The sequence below is a fragment of the Elephas maximus genome, chromosome 2 (assembly GCF_024166365.1).
Source record: "Elephas maximus indicus isolate mEleMax1 chromosome 2, mEleMax1 primary haplotype, whole genome shotgun sequence".
Classification (NCBI taxonomy): Eukaryota; Metazoa; Chordata; class Mammalia; order Proboscidea; family Elephantidae; genus Elephas; species Elephas maximus.
This window is the reverse complement of record NC_064820.1, coordinates 161,888,686-161,905,271: the sequence shown is the minus strand read 5'-3', so window position 1 is coordinate 161,905,271 and position 16,586 is coordinate 161,888,686. Positions and strand designations below refer to the sequence as shown.

The 16,586-nt window shown below is 40.2% G+C and overlaps 1 protein-coding gene across 1 annotated transcript in view; it reads left to right on the top strand.

Moving 5' to 3' along the window:
- JAKMIP2 (janus kinase and microtubule interacting protein 2) overlaps positions 1-16,586 on the top strand; it is a 212,603-nt gene that overhangs the window by 148,246 nt on the left and 47,771 nt on the right. Inside the window, exons 3-7 of the mRNA XM_049874007.1 lie at positions 2,286-2,783; positions 6,839-7,048; positions 8,980-9,078; positions 14,156-14,302; positions 14,992-15,132. Of these exons, the coding sequence (XP_049729964.1) occupies positions 2,286-2,783; positions 6,839-7,048; positions 8,980-9,078; positions 14,156-14,302; positions 14,992-15,132 (1,095 nt within the window). The remainder of the gene's footprint in view (positions 1-2,285; positions 2,784-6,838; positions 7,049-8,979; positions 9,079-14,155; positions 14,303-14,991; positions 15,133-16,586) is intronic.

Sequence of the window (16,586 nt, the reverse complement as noted above, 5' to 3'; positions counted from 1 at the left end):
CCGCAGAGGCCCGGCTGTGTGCCCTGTGCCCAGCGGCGCGCACTGACCTGTTTGTTGTACTCAGCGAACACTTAGAGCGCAGCACCCTGGGGGTGCTTGGAGCACGCGGACGGTGTGGCCCACCCTTTACGAGCAACAGGGGAAGGAGAAAAGATGCCTGTGAACTCTCCGTTCGCTGCAGGCCGCGCCTGGGCGGACCATATCACGGGGTGGGGGGGAGCCCGCCTACCGCCTGTGGCCTTCCACCGACCCGCTGGGACATCTGCGCACGCAGGAGAAGAGGAGCCCATCTGCGCACGCAGAAGGGTGGCCAGTCGGAAGCCCGGGCCAAACAGCGAGTTAGTTTTTTTTCCTGATAGGCTTTGAGGGTGGGAGGGTGATTCGTAACTACGGGTTGTAGGTAAGTTGGTCGTTCATAACCCGAGGACTGAACATTATTTTAGAAAATAAAATATTCATAAAATGTTATGTGGGCTTAGAATATACTGTTCCAACGAAAGGTAAGTAAATCTCAGACGTTTCACATTATAATTAGGATAGTTTGAATAAAAAATAGGATGGTTAAATCACAAATTTTTTCAATGGGAAAGGCCCTCAACGATTATTTTGTAAAACTTCCCAGTTTTACAAAGGGCAGAGGTTCAATATCACTCAACTAGATATTACTCCTGAGGCTTCTCAATTATTTCCTTTTTCCAAGTTACTGTGTGTGTGTGTGCGCTTGTGCGTGTGTGTGTAAGAGAGAGACAGAAAGAAATAAGAGGCAAGAACAGGCAGCAGATAAGAGCTTGGAGGAGGACAGTAGAACAGGATCACTGAGAGGCTTTTTCAAGCTACAAATGCAGAGTCCCACCTTGACCTCTTGAATCGGAGACTGAGTCACAGCCAGATAAAGGCAGTGCCATTGCTAATCTACAAGGATTCCTATATTATCACTGGAAATGAAACAAAACACAAAAGATTGGCTTTACCAGAATTTCTGAAAGATTAAAAGGAATGCCTTATAAACTGCTTGGAGTGTTGGGGGAAAAAGGGGTATAAAGGTGAGAGATGGGTACAAAGAGACCTCCACGGAGCACACAGAAATAGCAACCGTCACTAACCTCCTTTAGGAGTCCCTGAGTGGTACAAACAGGTTAACATGCTTGGCTGCTAACCAAAAGGTTGGAGGTTGGAGCTTACCCAGAGGCACCTCAGAAGAAAGGCTTGGCAGTCTACTTCCAAAACCTCAGCCATTAAAAACCCTATGGAGCACAGTTCTACTCTGACACACATGGGGTTACCATGAGTTGGAATCAACTCTACAACAAATGGTTTTAAATTCCTTTAAGAGGAGAGGGCCCAGTGAACTGCAAAATATGTTTTGGCAGGGGGAGGTGTGTAAAATGTGGGACTAGAACTAAGTTGCTCATAACAAGAGAGGTAAGGTTGAGGCTTTATCAGCTGTCAGCATTCTTCGCCCTCCACTCTTGTAGCATCAACTTCTCTTCCAAAATGCACTGAGAATACAATATCACTCTAGGCACCAATTTATTAGTCTGTCCCGCACTATGACACTGTGACCTTCCCTGAGATACCCACATTTATAATTTGGATCTAGCTAGGGATGTGAGTTCAAAAAAGCTTTCCAGGTGATATGTTTTGAGCTCTTCCATTCCAAGGTGAAAGGATCCCTGGTGGCAAAATGGTTAAACATTCAGCTGCTGACGGAAAGGGGAAGCTTCAGGAAAGATTACAGCCTTGAAAACCCTATGGGGCAGTACTACTACGTGCTATAGGGTTGCTGTGAGTCGGAATTGACTTGACAGCAATGGGTTCAGTTTGGTTTTGGACACCAAGGTGAAACCATTAGAACAGTGTTTCTCTGATACTCTGAATGCATATACCAATCACCTGGGGAATCCTGTTAAAATCCCATCCTGATTCCTAGGCCTGGGCCGTGGCTGAGATTCTGCATTTCTCACAAGCTCCTGGGTGATGTCAGTGCTGCTTGTCTGCAGACCGCACCTGGAGTAATAAGGCCCCAGAGCATCTAATGTTTGCCTGAACAAAGTAATATGTACATCCTTAGGCATTTCCTCCTTTGCCACTGTGTTCACAGCTTTAAGGCTGTAGTTTTCTTCGCTCTGAGCACACAGTGGCCTAGAGTTTGAAAAGAGATGGGGATCTAAGAGATCACAGTTATTCCAAGCATATCATGGCGGCCTGAGCTGCAAATCCTGCCTGGGAGCACACCTTCCCTTTGAGGCTCATTTCTTTTCATCCTTTCCCCTCTTTCCCTTTAGGTATCGAAGCTTGAAAGAGAGAAGACTCAAGAAGCAAAGAGGATTCGTGAGCTGGAGCAGCGCAAACACACAGTCCTGGTGACGGAACTGAAAGCCAAGCTCCATGAGGAGAAGATGAAGGAGCTGCAGGCCGTGCGGGAAAATCTCATCAAGCAGCACGAGCAGGAAATGTCAAGGACAGTGAAGGTGCGCGATGGAGAGATACAGAGGCTCAAGTCGGCTCTGTGTGCTCTCCGGGACGGCAGCAGTGACAAAGTAAGGACAGCGCTCACCATTGAGGCCCGAGAGGAGGCCCGGAAACTGTTTGATGCAGAGCGCCTTAAGCTCTTACAGGAAATTACGGACCTAAAAACTGCCAAGAAGCAGGTGGATGAGGCTCTGAGCAATATGATCCAAGCGGATAAAATCAAGGCAGGGGACCTTCGAAGTGAGCATCAATCCCACCAGGAAGCCATCTCGAAGATCAAGTGGGAGTCGGAGCGGGACATTCGGAGGCTGGTTAGTAATCCCGTCAGACCTGTGCAGAGCCATTGCCTTTTGAGATTTCATTACAACGTGGGGTTTGCTTTTTCAGGGGTTTCATCATCAGTGTATTAAAACAAGTGTCCACTCTCCTTCTAGTACTTTTTCCAGAATACCAGGTGGATAGGTAGACAGGCAGGTAGGCAAGTGGTCAGACAGACAGATAGATGGATAGACAGACATGCCTGAGCCAAAATCAGTACTATTAAGAGTGTAAAAGATTTTAGAGTCTCTTTTCTCCTAAAAACTGGGTTCTCCCAGCCACACTCATATGGAGAGTATCTATTCAATGATTCCTGGTTTTTGGATGTCTATAAAAGTATTCTAAATTATGAACTCTTCCAAAGTCAGCATGTTTTGTGGGTACTCCATTTATAAAATGCTGTTGTATTTTTACGTGGGTTAAGGAAAGTTCCTCCTAAGACTTTCAAGATGTCTGAAAATGGCAACTACTGGGAATATCCTGAGTGATTCACCAGTCTTAGAACCATGCCTGAAAACAAGATACAGACCTACAGAACCCCAGTCATTTTTAAAATAGATCTTTTTCCCCCAAAGTAAACCTCCAAAACTGGGGCCATTATTTTTAAATTGGTTGTCCTTCCTAACTAGCTTGTGTTGCTTGTAACATTTTCCAAAACTTACCTCAAGCCTACAGTTTGGGTCTTCATATTTTATGTGTATGGCCAAAAGCCACACAGGTCTCACCATGTTTAAAAATAAAACAAATGTAACTATCTTCTGAAAGCTGTAATAACCTAAGTTGACCTTGAGCAATTATTTTAGGAGAAGAAACATTTCAGATCATGTACACACAATGTCTTGTATTTGTTAGATCTTAGCAGAAGTAAATCAGATTAACCATCACCACTTAGAATGTACTTTATGCTTCTCTAAAAAACTCATTTTCCCTCTTGTGTCTGCAGATTTTAAGCAGTCACTTTCCAAGAATCTCAGTGGTTTTCCTTGGACACTAGGGTTCCAATTTTAAGTAAAAAGTGATTACCTCAGAACTTTTAAGGGCTAAACATGTATAATTTTCTTTGTACTGAGATACAGTGTGACTGTAAAACGTTGCCTTTGCCACACTTTCTGAATTCTTCAGCTGCAATTTGTTTTACTGCACTTATTGACAGTAAAGACCAAACACAGAGCAGACATATTGGTCTCTGCCCTGCCTTTGGCTTTTGAAAAGACAATGAATGGCTAATGAAGAAGAAACCAGGACCTTGCACTCTGGAGTTGGCAGGTGGGTAAATGAAAAGGTAGCTTTACATTGAATATTCTTGCTTGTTGGTGATTTCAGTATAAGATCTTCAAGTATAGTCACTCATTTTTTCCATGACTCTCTTTCACTGGCACATTGCTGAAGGAGACATGGAGTCCCTCTTACTAGCAGTGTAAAACGCTAAGCTGCCAGAACAGCAGTTCTAAAATCGGGTTCAGACAGAAGAACGTGGGAAACTTTTTAAATAATATAGACGCACTTGTCTTCATCTTCTCTCTCTCCTTACCCTGTCCCTGCTCCCACCCCCAGTTCCCTTTTTTAAACTAGAAGAGAGAGAATTGGGAGCCGTCCTGTTTCAAAAATTTCACCCTCACATCTAAGAACTAGAGATTTGGTAGTTTTTCAGTATCTTGAGTTCAGATTTCATGCTCATGGCCACTATGCAATAGAGCCTGTACAACAATAATTACTGGATGTTCCACAGAAAACCACTTTGGGAAATGCTAGGGTGACATAGTAGCTAACAGTGAGCTCCAAAGTCAGAAGATAAATTAAAAATTAGGCCCCAAAACTTATACATATAGCTATGACCAAATTTTTAACCCTTCGGTCCTCACTCATTACCTGTAGAATAGTGATAATACCCAGTGCCGTCGAGTCAATAATAGAACCTACTTAATAAAAAATACGATTGTTAAAAAAAAAAAGAAAGAAATGTCATGTAAGTCTCTGAGTATAGAGCCTTAAATATAGTAAAAAAAAAAAAAAATCTATAAATTACAGTTATGATGACAGTGATGAGGAAGATGATTATACGGGCAGTGTTGGAATGCTGTCTCAGCAAGTTCAGTTAGGTACAACACATCAGAACCAGCATCTGGGGCTATATTCAACTTTAAATAACACAATAGATGGCAAGTCTCTCAAATGAAAGTGCTACTCGGTTAATAACACTGGACCCAAGTCTCCAACACGGAGATGGAGACTAAAGACAATACTTGTCCCCCCCAAATGAATAAGGCTATCTTTGATTCCTTACCAGCTTATCAGGTAATATTACAGGATAATGTAGAAGCATCCCAATGACCTCTCAAAATCGGACTGAAATTTAATCATGCAACTTGGCAGCAATAGTTCACCAATACATACAGTGTAGAATACAGGTAGTCCCTCATTTACAACATATTTGAGTTACCACAAACCATACTTACAACCTTTTGTTTTACCTTTTTACATCTTATTGTTAGTAATATGTACTGCAATGTTGCAGTGAGTAATTTGCTGATGTTATCCTTCTCAGATGTTCGCTCACAGATGTTCAAAGATCAGATTTATAAAGATACTCATAATAAAAGACAATAATAATGAAAACTAAAAAAAAAAAAAAAAGAGGTATTCAACTTAGGACAGAGTTGTCACAACAGAACCGTGTTGTAAGTTAGGACTACCTGTGTAAGACCACATAGTATAATTTCTGCCCACCCCCGACTCCCTGCCTGAAAAGCACAGCAAAGAAAAACTTATGGGCAACAATTTCTTGTGTATAAGGAGAAACTGTTTTATAAAAGGAGAACAATAAAATATTGATTTCTAGGTGTCTTTTCCCTATCTTTATTTTGAATATTCACATAGAATATAATAAAATGAGAAGAAAGGCCTAACCTGGTGGCTGTGCTTTCCTCAAAAATTGTTTACAGATATTTACTTCATTAGTCCTCTAATCCAGGGATGGCAGAAAGGTTTCAGTGCAATGGAATTCTGATCGGTTGATATCAAATGCCTGAGACCATGCCCAGGCTCAGCTGAAATGAGCATTGGGATCAATCAACATACTCCACAGATATGGGAGGGGAAATTAGTGGCTAGTATTACCAGATATTTTCCATCCCTGTCCTAGTCCCAGACGTGATTTTCTGGTATTAACAGTAAAATGGTCGCTAAGCACTGGCTGCTCTGAAATATGGACAGGAACGGAAAGAACCATATGACATGACCCATGAAGGACCTCCCTCCAAATCCACTGGCCTGATACAAGCATGTTGGCCTTGGGAAATGACTATTAGGAAGTCTGCAGTTTCTTCGGATACAATGACTCATTCATAGGTGTAACACTGCTATTGGGGCTGGTCTCAAATGTCCATTCCTCCAAAAAGGAGGTAACATCAAAAATTGTCCAGGACAGTGGGTAGGAGAGAGATGCTGATGAAGAGTGAGCTATTTATATCAGGTGGACACTTGAGACTGTGTTGGCATCTCCTGTCTGGAGGGGGGATGGGAGGATAGAGAGAGTTGGAAGCTGGCAAAATTGTCACGAAAGGAGAGACTGGAAGGGCTGACTCATTAGGGGGAGAGTGGGTGGGAGTGTGGAGTAAGGTGTATATAAACTTGTATATGACACTGACTTGATTTGTAAACATTCACTTGAAGCTCAGTAAAAGTTAATTAAAAAAAAAATTGTCCAGGAATATTTAGTGGAATATTTAATATCAGTCTGTGTTAACACCAGTGTCCCATGAGTAAGCCTTTCTTTTCAGTATCCAACCAACCCAGACCATTTCAAAAAATACTTTGTATCAAAATTTCTACACAGGCTATACTGGAAAGAAAAAAAAAAAGTTCTCTTTAACACTTATTTAGCCTAGAATAGTCCTTTATGACATAATGTTGCCTTTATAAAAGGAAAACACTTATTCATGAATTTTTTTATATCCATCAGCGCAAAGAAGTTAAACTCATACCGTTGTAAAAATGTATTTCTTTACAGCATTGTTAAATAAAATGTCCTGGGTCTCATTTAATTCAGATGGATGAAATCAAAGCCAAGGACAGGATCATCTTTTCCCTGGAAAAGGAACTAGAGACTCAGACAGGCTATGTACAGAAACTCCAGCTGCAGAAGGAGGCTTTGGATGAACAGCTCTTTCTGGTCAAGGAGGCTGAGTGTAACATGGGCAGTCCGAAACGAGAAATTCCAGGAAGAGCAGGAGATGGCTCTGAACACTGCAGCAGTCCTGTAAGTCCATTCAAGTTGCAGTTAAGAACTCGGGAGTCATCTTTTATTTAGCCCCCAAGTTTTCCTTTTCACTTAAGCTCTTTTCTTGTTTACTATGAAGAAATCGATTCTCCCTCCTACCGTAAAATCAGCTAGTATCTTGGGAACAGGGTTTTCTAAACTCATAGACAACCAAGTGGTCTGGACTGCATTAGCAGATCACAGGAGAATTACAGACCTCATTAAATCCTTCATAAAAAATGTTCTAGCCAAGCAATACCTATCCAAACTTCAGCCTATTATAACAATCATGAATTAGATGAAAATACTTTGCCTCTTTCCAAGATTGGTAATTTTCTCTTGTGTGAACAATTGGGTTGGAAATTGGCAAAGATGGTTATCATTTACAGAGGTCACATATATCACCATATAAAAGACTAAATCTTTTATAATTATCACCGCTGTATAGAGCTGGCTATTACATGTTATACCTTTCAAATTATTTAGCTGCTAAAAAGATGAAAATGTATTATTTAGGAGCAGAGATGGGTTCCAAAGTACTACTTAGAACCACATACTGAACAATTCATGGATTGTGGATATATATACCCCGGCAGGTGGTGGAAAAAGTGCTGACCTGTGATTTGGCCGACATAGGGTTAGTTCTCTCAGTGACACCTGCAGGGTGACATACATAACTGTTAGAAAAACAGGCGGAAGAGTCAGACCATCTGGTTCAAGTCCTGGCTCTGCCACTTACTAACTGTGTGACCTTAGGCAAATCATGTCACTGCTTAGCGTTTCCTCATCCATGAAATTGGGGTTACAGTGGTACCCCATAGGCTGGTCTAAGGACTAGGAGGGTATCTCTGGATGGCACAAACTGTTATGTGCTTGGCTGCTAACTGAAAGTTTGGAGGTTCACGTCTACCCAGAGGCACCTGGTAGACTGGTTGTCTGCTTCCCAAAAATCAGCCATTAAAAACCCTGTGGAGCACAGTCCTACTCTGATACACATGGGGTCACCATGAATCAGACTTGACTTGATAGCAACTGGTTACTTATTTTTTGAGGAGTAGATGGGATAATATGTAAAAATTGAGCACAGTCTCTGGCACATAGCATTTAATACATATTATTGATCTATTGATATTAGCCATGAGGCCTTGAATGAGTTATGACCTCCCTGAAGCTTACTTTTCTGCTGAATCTAGGAATATAACTTGTATGAAACTGCCTTGTCAACAATACAGCACTATCAAAGTCTAAAATGATGACAGAATTGCAGGTATATGGCAGTAATAGTCATATGGACTCTAGAGCATAAGATTAAGCCATGATTGCTCTGCGTGTAAGGTAGCAACTCTGCTAGTGTGGAAGCCAGTTGCACTGTACAAAATATACCAATGAAGGCTACCCTATAAATGACTGTCTTTAATTCACGAAGGGAATTTACTGACCTCTGACTCAACTTTTTCTCCAGGAGTGAGAGGAATTTGCAAAGCCCATCCCTACCCTCCTACTCTGTCCCCACCATGGTTAAGTGTAACAGCAGTGCAGCTGTCTGAGCTGTGGGAAGCCATGTGCGGCCATTACACAAGGGTTGTTCCTTGAACCTCATGGAATCACAACATGACGTTGGCTTCCCAGCACACAGCTCTGATGAGTTGGTACAACCTCTGCCACTCCGCCTGCCAGGAGGCTGGGCTTCAGGGAGTAGCTGCCACATAGAATTCATTTGCAGTTTCAACCTGGCTTGATCTTAAACCCAACTGGTGCATGTTGAGAGTTAGAACGGGACAAATGTGTATTCTCCCTTGAATAAGAAAGTGTTTTACTCTCACGTCATGAGCCATATAAAGAGAGCTGAGCCTATTAATTTTATGAGCGGTATTTCAAAACTTTGTGAAAAGTGTTATTAAAGGAATACCCAGTTTAATTTTTATGTGTAGGATTTGCGAAGAAATCAAAAGAGAATAGCTGAATTGAATGCCACTATAAGAAAATTAGAAGACAGGAATACCTTGCTTGGAGATGAACGAAATGAATTGGTGAGTTATAATCAGAATATTTTTATTTTATATTCGTATTTTATATTTTACTTCATATTTACACATATTTATAGATGTACAACATAATAGAGAAAATTGCACAAATCATAAATATACTCAATAAACATTCACAAAGCGACATCCATATAGTCACCATACAGATGAATAAGTGTAAGTTTACCAGCATCTCAGAGCCTCCCCATCTAGTGGCCATTCCCAGTCACCATCCTTCTCCTAAAGTTAACCACTGTTCTGACTTCTGTCACCACAGAATTGTGTTACCATTTTAGAAACTTGATGTAAATGAAATCATGCAATAGTTACTCTTTTGTGCCTGGCTTGTTTTGCTCAACATTGTGTGTTTGTGAGATTCATCCATTGTGTTACATGTAGTAGTAGTTAATTCATTCTCCTTACTCTGTTGTTAGTTGTCATCAAGTCAATAGTGTTTGATTAATATACCACAATATATTTATCTATTCTATTTTTAATGGATATTTGTGTATTTTCCAGTTTTCAGCTGTTAAGAATGGTGCTGTTGCATGTCTTTGGGTGAAAAAAAAAGTGTCCATTTCTGGTGGGAATATACAAAGGAGTTGAATTACTGGATCTTAGGGTATTCATGTGGAGCCCTGGTGGCATAGTGGTTAAGAGCTTGGCTGCTAACCAAAAGGTTGGCAGTTCAAATCCACCAGCCATTCCTTGGAAACCCTATGGGTTCTGTCCTGTGGGGTTACTATGAGTCGGAATCAACTCAGTGGCAACAGGATTGATTTTTTGGGGGGGCTATTCATGTACTTGGTTTAAGTAGATACTACCAGTTTTCCAGAGTGGTTATAACAATATACATTCCCACCAGCCACATCTGAGAGTTTCAGTTTCTCCACACCTTTATCAACCAAATTTTGGTTGAGTGTGAACTCTATTCTTACTGTGATTTTAAATTATATTCTCCTCATTATTAATGAGGTTGAGTAACTTTTCAGGTGTTCATTGGTCCTTTGGGTATCCTCTTTGTGATTTGCCTGTTTAAGTCTTTTTCCTATTTTCTATTGTGTTGCCTTTATTTTTCTTACTAATATGAAGATTTTTTTTATGTCCTTTTTTGGATATTTATATTTCAAATATCCTACTCTGTGGTTTTTATTTTTACATTCTTAATGGTATTTGTTAGTATAAAGAAGTAATTTTCAGCCCATCTTTTTCTTATATACGTATCTTAGACCATAAATAGCCTGCTAAGAATGGCTTTTGGTTCATCCCACAAGTTTTGATATATTTATATTGCTGTGTAATTCAAAATAGTTTCTAATTTCACCTGATTTCTTCTTTAATCCATCTTTTTGTTATTAATTTCTACCTTAATTCCACTACAGTCAGAAAATACCCTTTTATTACTTTATTTCTTTAAAAATTTTTGAGATTTACTTTCTGATTCCAGCATATGGTCAATTTTAGGAATGTTCTATGTTCACATGAAAAGAAGGTATAGGCTACAACTGGATGTGGTTTAGGTCAAGCTTGTTAATAACCAAAACCAAACCCACTGCCGTGGAGTTGATTCCAACTCGTAGTGACCCTATAGGACAGAGTAGAACTGCCCCCATAGAGTTTCCGAGGAGCACCTGGTGGGTTCGAACTGCCAACCTTTTGGCTAGAAGCCATAGCTCTTAATCACTATGTCACCAGGGTTTCCAGTTGGTTAATGGTCTTATTTAAAATCTTCTATAGCCTATCATCTTGACAGCACACAACAACAACAGCATAGCCTTACTGATATTTTTGTCTGCTTGTTCTACAAGCGGCTTTGTCTATTTCTCTTCTTAGTTCTGCCAATACTACTCTAAAATTTTTGAGGTTATGTTATTAAATGCATATAAATTAAATTTGTGTAAATTATGTTATATTTGCATGATGGAATACTACGCAACAATTAAGAACAACAGTGAATCTGTGAAATATCTCTTAATATGGATGAATCTGGAACGCATTATGCTGAGTGAAATTAGTCAGTTACAAAAGGACAAATATTGTATGAGACCACTATTATAAGAACTCAAGAAAAAGCTTAAACACAGAAGAAAACATTCTTCGATGGTTACGAGGGTGGGGAGAGATGGAAGGGATATTCACTAATTAGATAGTAGACAAGAACTATTTTAGGTGAAGGGAAAGGCAACACACAATAGAGGGGAGGTAAGCACAACTGGACTAAACCAAAAGCAAAGTTTCCTGAATACAACCAAAGACTTCGAAGGCCAGAGTAGCAGGAATGGGGGCCTGGGGACCATGGTTTCAGGGGACATCTAGGTCAATTGGCATAACAAAATGTATTGAGAAAATATTCTACATCCCACCAAGGACTGCCCTGACAGGGAACACAACAGAGGATCCCTGATGGAGCAGGAGAACAGTGGGATGCAGACCTCAAATTCTTATAGAAAGACCAGACTTTATGGTCTGACTGAGACTGGAGGGACCCCAGAGGTCATGACCCCAGGGACCCTCTGTTAGCCCAAGACTGGAACCATTCCCAAGGCCAACTCTTCAGACAGGGTTTGGACTGGACTATAAAACATAAAATGATACTGGTGAGGAGTGAGCTTCTCGGCTCAAGTAGACACATGAGACTATGTGGCAGCTCCTATCTGGAGGCAAATTGAGAAGTCAGAGGGGGACAGCAGCCGGTTGAATGGACATGGGAAATACAGGGTGAAGAGGAGTGTGCAGTCTCATTACGGGGAGAGCAGCTAGGGTATATAGCAAGGTGTGTGTAAGTTTTTGTATGAGAGACTGACTTGATTTGTAAACTTTCACTTAAAGCACAATTTAAAAAAAAAATAAGATTTATGTTTGTTTTTGGTATATTGACTCTCTTATCATTATGAAGTATTTTTCTTACCTCTAGTAATACTCATTGACTTAAAGTTGTTTGATATTAGTTGAACTATCTCAAATTTTTTTCAGGTATATATTTTAAAAAGATTTTATTAAATATTATAGGACAGTTGTTATTGGTGTACCGTATGGTAGAATTATGGGTATTTCTTTCTCTTTGTGCTTGGCTTTATTTTCTATAAATAGCATGATTAAGTAAATTAAAAAATATTTAAAACACATGTCATTGACCCTCAGAAAAGAGACAAAGTCTAAAAGAGTAAACTTACTTAGTAAAATAATTTATTTGTGCTTATATGTATTCAATATCTAATACTAATGCTTTAGGCACTAAAGCTCAGTAACTGAGGATTTATTTTATGCAAAATAAATCCCATCTTGGCCTTAGATATAAAATGGGAGTTTTCAAATGGAGATGGGGATGGAGTTGGGGACTGCAGTTTGAGAATCACAGTGGGAGCTTCCTACCCCAGGACTCACCAAAATGTTAGACTCTCGAAAGCACGAGTAAGTGCTTTAGAAAAGCTTTTAAAATTTTTCAGGTATTTCTGATATGCTCCTTTCTTGCCTTGCTTTGCCCTCCTCCACCACCCAATACATTCAGGCATTGAGAATCATTCTTGTGAAAAGACTGAACAGAAGAATTTAAAAAAGGAAATCCATTTTGTGTAGGGTGACCATAAAATAAATATATCATCCAATAAATATATCATCCAAATGGGAGACTTTTGAAAATGAGAGGGGATACTAATAAAATTACCACAAGACATTCATAAACTTAGACAAGTGGTTCTCAAACTGAGGGTAATTTTGGCAATGTCTGGAGACACTTTTGGTTGTCACAACTGGGAGAGTTGTTACAGGTGTATTGTGGGTGGAGGCTGGGGATCCTGCTAAATACCCTAAAATGCACAGAATGGCTTCCTACAACAAATAATACCTGGCCCCAAATGTCAATAGTACTAAGGTTGAGAAACCCTGCCTTAGACTAACTGGGAAAACTGGAGTGTATGGTCACTCTTAACTGTGGGTAGGCAACAATATAACGGAGCCCTGGTGGTGCAGTGGTTAAGAGCTCAGCTGCTAACTGAAAAGTTGACAGTTCAAATCCACCAGTTGCTCCTTGAAAATTCTATGGGGCAGTTGTAGAAGTCCTTGGGTGGTGAAAATTGTTAAGCGCTCAACTACTAGCCGAAAGCTTGGTGATTTGAATCCACCCAAAGGTGTGTTGGAAGACAGGCCTGGAGAGCAGTTTTACTCTGACACATATGGTGTCACCATGAGTTGGAATTGACTCGATGGCAACTAACAATGACAAAAATATGTAATTGCCATCTCTAGATGGTGCAGTTAATGTGCTCAGCTGCTAACTGAAATGTGGGCAGTTTGGGTGTACCCAGAGGTGCTTTGGAAGAAAGGTCTGGAGATCTGCTTCTGAAACACCAGCTGTTCGGCCGTTGGAAATTCTGTGGAGCGCAGTTGTACACATGGAGTCCCATGAGTCAGACTCTACTTGACGGCAACTGGTTAACAATATAATCATACTTTTCCTTAGCTTAGTGAGAATTAGATGTTCTTAAATACAAATATAATTTCAAATTTGTGTTGTGTGTGTGTGTGTGTGTGTTTTCCTTCAATAAAACTTCCTTAAAAATAAACAGCCTTAGCATGAACTGGGAGACTTGGCAAAATCTCTGCTGAAAAGAATGGGCTTTGGAGCCAGTGAGGCTTGGATTCAGGTCCTGATTGCATTACTTAGTGACTGTGTGCTTCTGATGAGCCCATCTATCTCTCTGAGCCAATGAAAGGTCATTCCTGGTTGAAGGAGATGTGTGAGCAAGCCTGAGATTGGGGCTGAGCACAGTGAGGTAACTGGGGTGGAGGAGGCAAGGGGGAGAAAGGAGAGCAATTACCGTTAGTGAGCTTTTCCATAAGCACTATGTCTGCAGCAACTCCTTTAAGGTGATACACTGATACAGGGTGATGAAAACTGTGATGAAGACACTAGTGGAAACTGAAAACAAAGCAATCAGGCAATTGAATGGATTGAAATGTCACTGGTCAGCCCTGAGGCACATAGTAAAGCCGACAAGATATGCTTTCTCCCCCACCGTTCACTTCCCCTCTCCCCACATCCCCCACAAACACCAGAGACAAATTGTAACTTCTTTCTTCCTAGTTAAAACGTGTACGAGAAACTGAAAAACAATGTAAACCTCTCCTGGAGAGGAACAAGTGCCTCGCCAAGAGAAATGATGAACTGGTGGTGTCTTTGCAGCGGATGGAAGAAAAACTAAAAGCTGTTACCAAGGAAAATTTAGAAATGGTGTGTATCACAGCTTCTGCAGGATTGCAGCTTCCTTCTTTGTATTACTCCAGTAGCCTGACTTACTGTTCTTCCTCAGCGCATTTTTAAAACACAGTGCTATTTATGAAAGTTTGGGTTTCCTGTTACATAAGCAAGGAGCCTTTAAAAAAGAAAGCAAGAGAAGCTTGCTTGCTCTGAATTTTATTAAAAAAATGGGGTTTCTAAATTTGCCAAACAGTTGGAGGGCTTCTGGAATCTGCACACTCTCCAAAAGCCTGGAACTGGAGAAGCAAAGCCTCAGCATAGCTCCTCAGCCACACAAATCTCCTTCCAAGAATTTCCCTAACATGCTCTTTACAGAGCTGCATGGTGGGTGCCACTCCCCTTCGAAGGTCTAGCATAATAGTTGGGAAATTGATACCATCACTTGTATTATGCATGGACAAATGATATGCTAAAATGTACTTCTTAACAGACTACACAGCTATGCAGATCTTCAAACAATCCCCAGTGATTTTGACTTATTATAGCAGATATATTTGAGGGTTTTGGTTGGAGCATATGTATTCTAGGAGGGCTATTTCCAAATCTAGCTGCAGCTTCATACAGTTTTGACAAATATTTTATGTTAACAACTAAAGTTCATGGTCTTTAAAAGCCTTTACCTGTATTTTCTTCTTTTCCAATATTGTTTCGCTCAAATTCAGAGAGAAAAAATAACATCCCACCCACCCTTGAAGAAATTAAAATCTCTGAATGACCTCGACCAAGCTAACGAAGAACAAGAGACAGAGTTTTTAAAGCTTCAGGTCATTGAGCAACAGAACATCATTGATGAGCTCACAAGGGTAGGTCTTGATCAATCTGTAAATGCTAAGCTGTTTCTAAGGACAAGTAGCCAATAAATCAACATATGCTGGAAGCACTTAATAATTTTGAATTAGCCCCCAGACACCCAAGTTCATATATTCAAGATGTAAATATGTTCAAGAGACTGTATTCCAAAATTATATTATTAAACTACATTATACCTTTTTAATTATATCCCTTTGTTAACTAATTTGATAACATACTAACTGCAAAGCATATTATAAAGAACTTCCAAATGCATTGTTATGTAAGTAGGTAGGTAAGGTCTCTGTGTGTGTATGGTTTAATTGCCCTCCAGTAGTATGATCCTGAGGCTCAGAGATCAAGTATTTTGTCTACAATGACAGGACCGTGTGCTCCTTGTACCCTAACACCTAGTACAATGTCTAACACATAGTCACAGTTTAATAAATAATTGTTGAAAGAACAACAGCACAATTATATAACAGAGCTAAAATTCCAGTTTAGCATTTCTGACCGATATTCTAGTACCTGCCAAAGTAGGTAAGGAGCCCTGGTGGTGCAGTGGTTAAGAGCTTGGCTGCTAACCGAAAGGTCAGCAGTTTGAATCCACCAGCTGCTCCTTGGAAACCCTATGGGGCGGTTCTGCTCTGTCCTATAGAACTGCTATGGGTTGGAATTGACTCGAGGGCACAGGGTTTGGTCTTTGGTTTTTAAAGTAGGCAGTTATTACTCTCATTTGCATCTGGCCAAGGTATGTTTTACCAACAAAGATGGACTAAGTCCTCTAGATGCCTTTGGGTTTCCCACTCTGTGTCTCTCTTTATTCTGTCAATGACACGTATGGTCCCTTGCACTTCAGGACCAAGCCAAGACCTAAAGAGTTGGGAACTAGTGATAGGGAGTTTTAGGCAATGGTCTTCAGAGTAGGGTAAGCAAGTGGATTCATTGTCATTGAGGGAAGGAAATATTATAACTTCTGTGTATAATTATTTATAGTTCACCCTTTTAAAAATGTCTATGTTGAGTATATAATATATACCTTAAGAGGATAATCTAAGTATATAATGTATAAATTTTAAAATTTCAGATATGTTGAGCTCACCTGATCAAAATATTTTCACACATAAAGGTGAAAAACTTAAACCCCATTGACTTAATTATGCTAGATTATTTATCAAATGTGGTCTCCTGAGACTCTGTGCCCTTCACTCCACTTCCATGTCCTTGATAACTCACACATCTCACAGATGTACTAGTCCAGGAATTTGTCTTGCTTTGAGCATCTTGAGATTAAGCTCTGGGTTTCTTATAGATTTTTCAGTTGTTGAGGCATATCGACCAAGCTTTCAGAGAGACATAAGTGATCTGTGTTCCCTCTTACTTGATACAGTAATTGCATGGAGTACTGTGTGGATCAATCCCTAAATCCAAGAGTATCTCTATTTGTAACAGTAAGGAATCAAGAAAT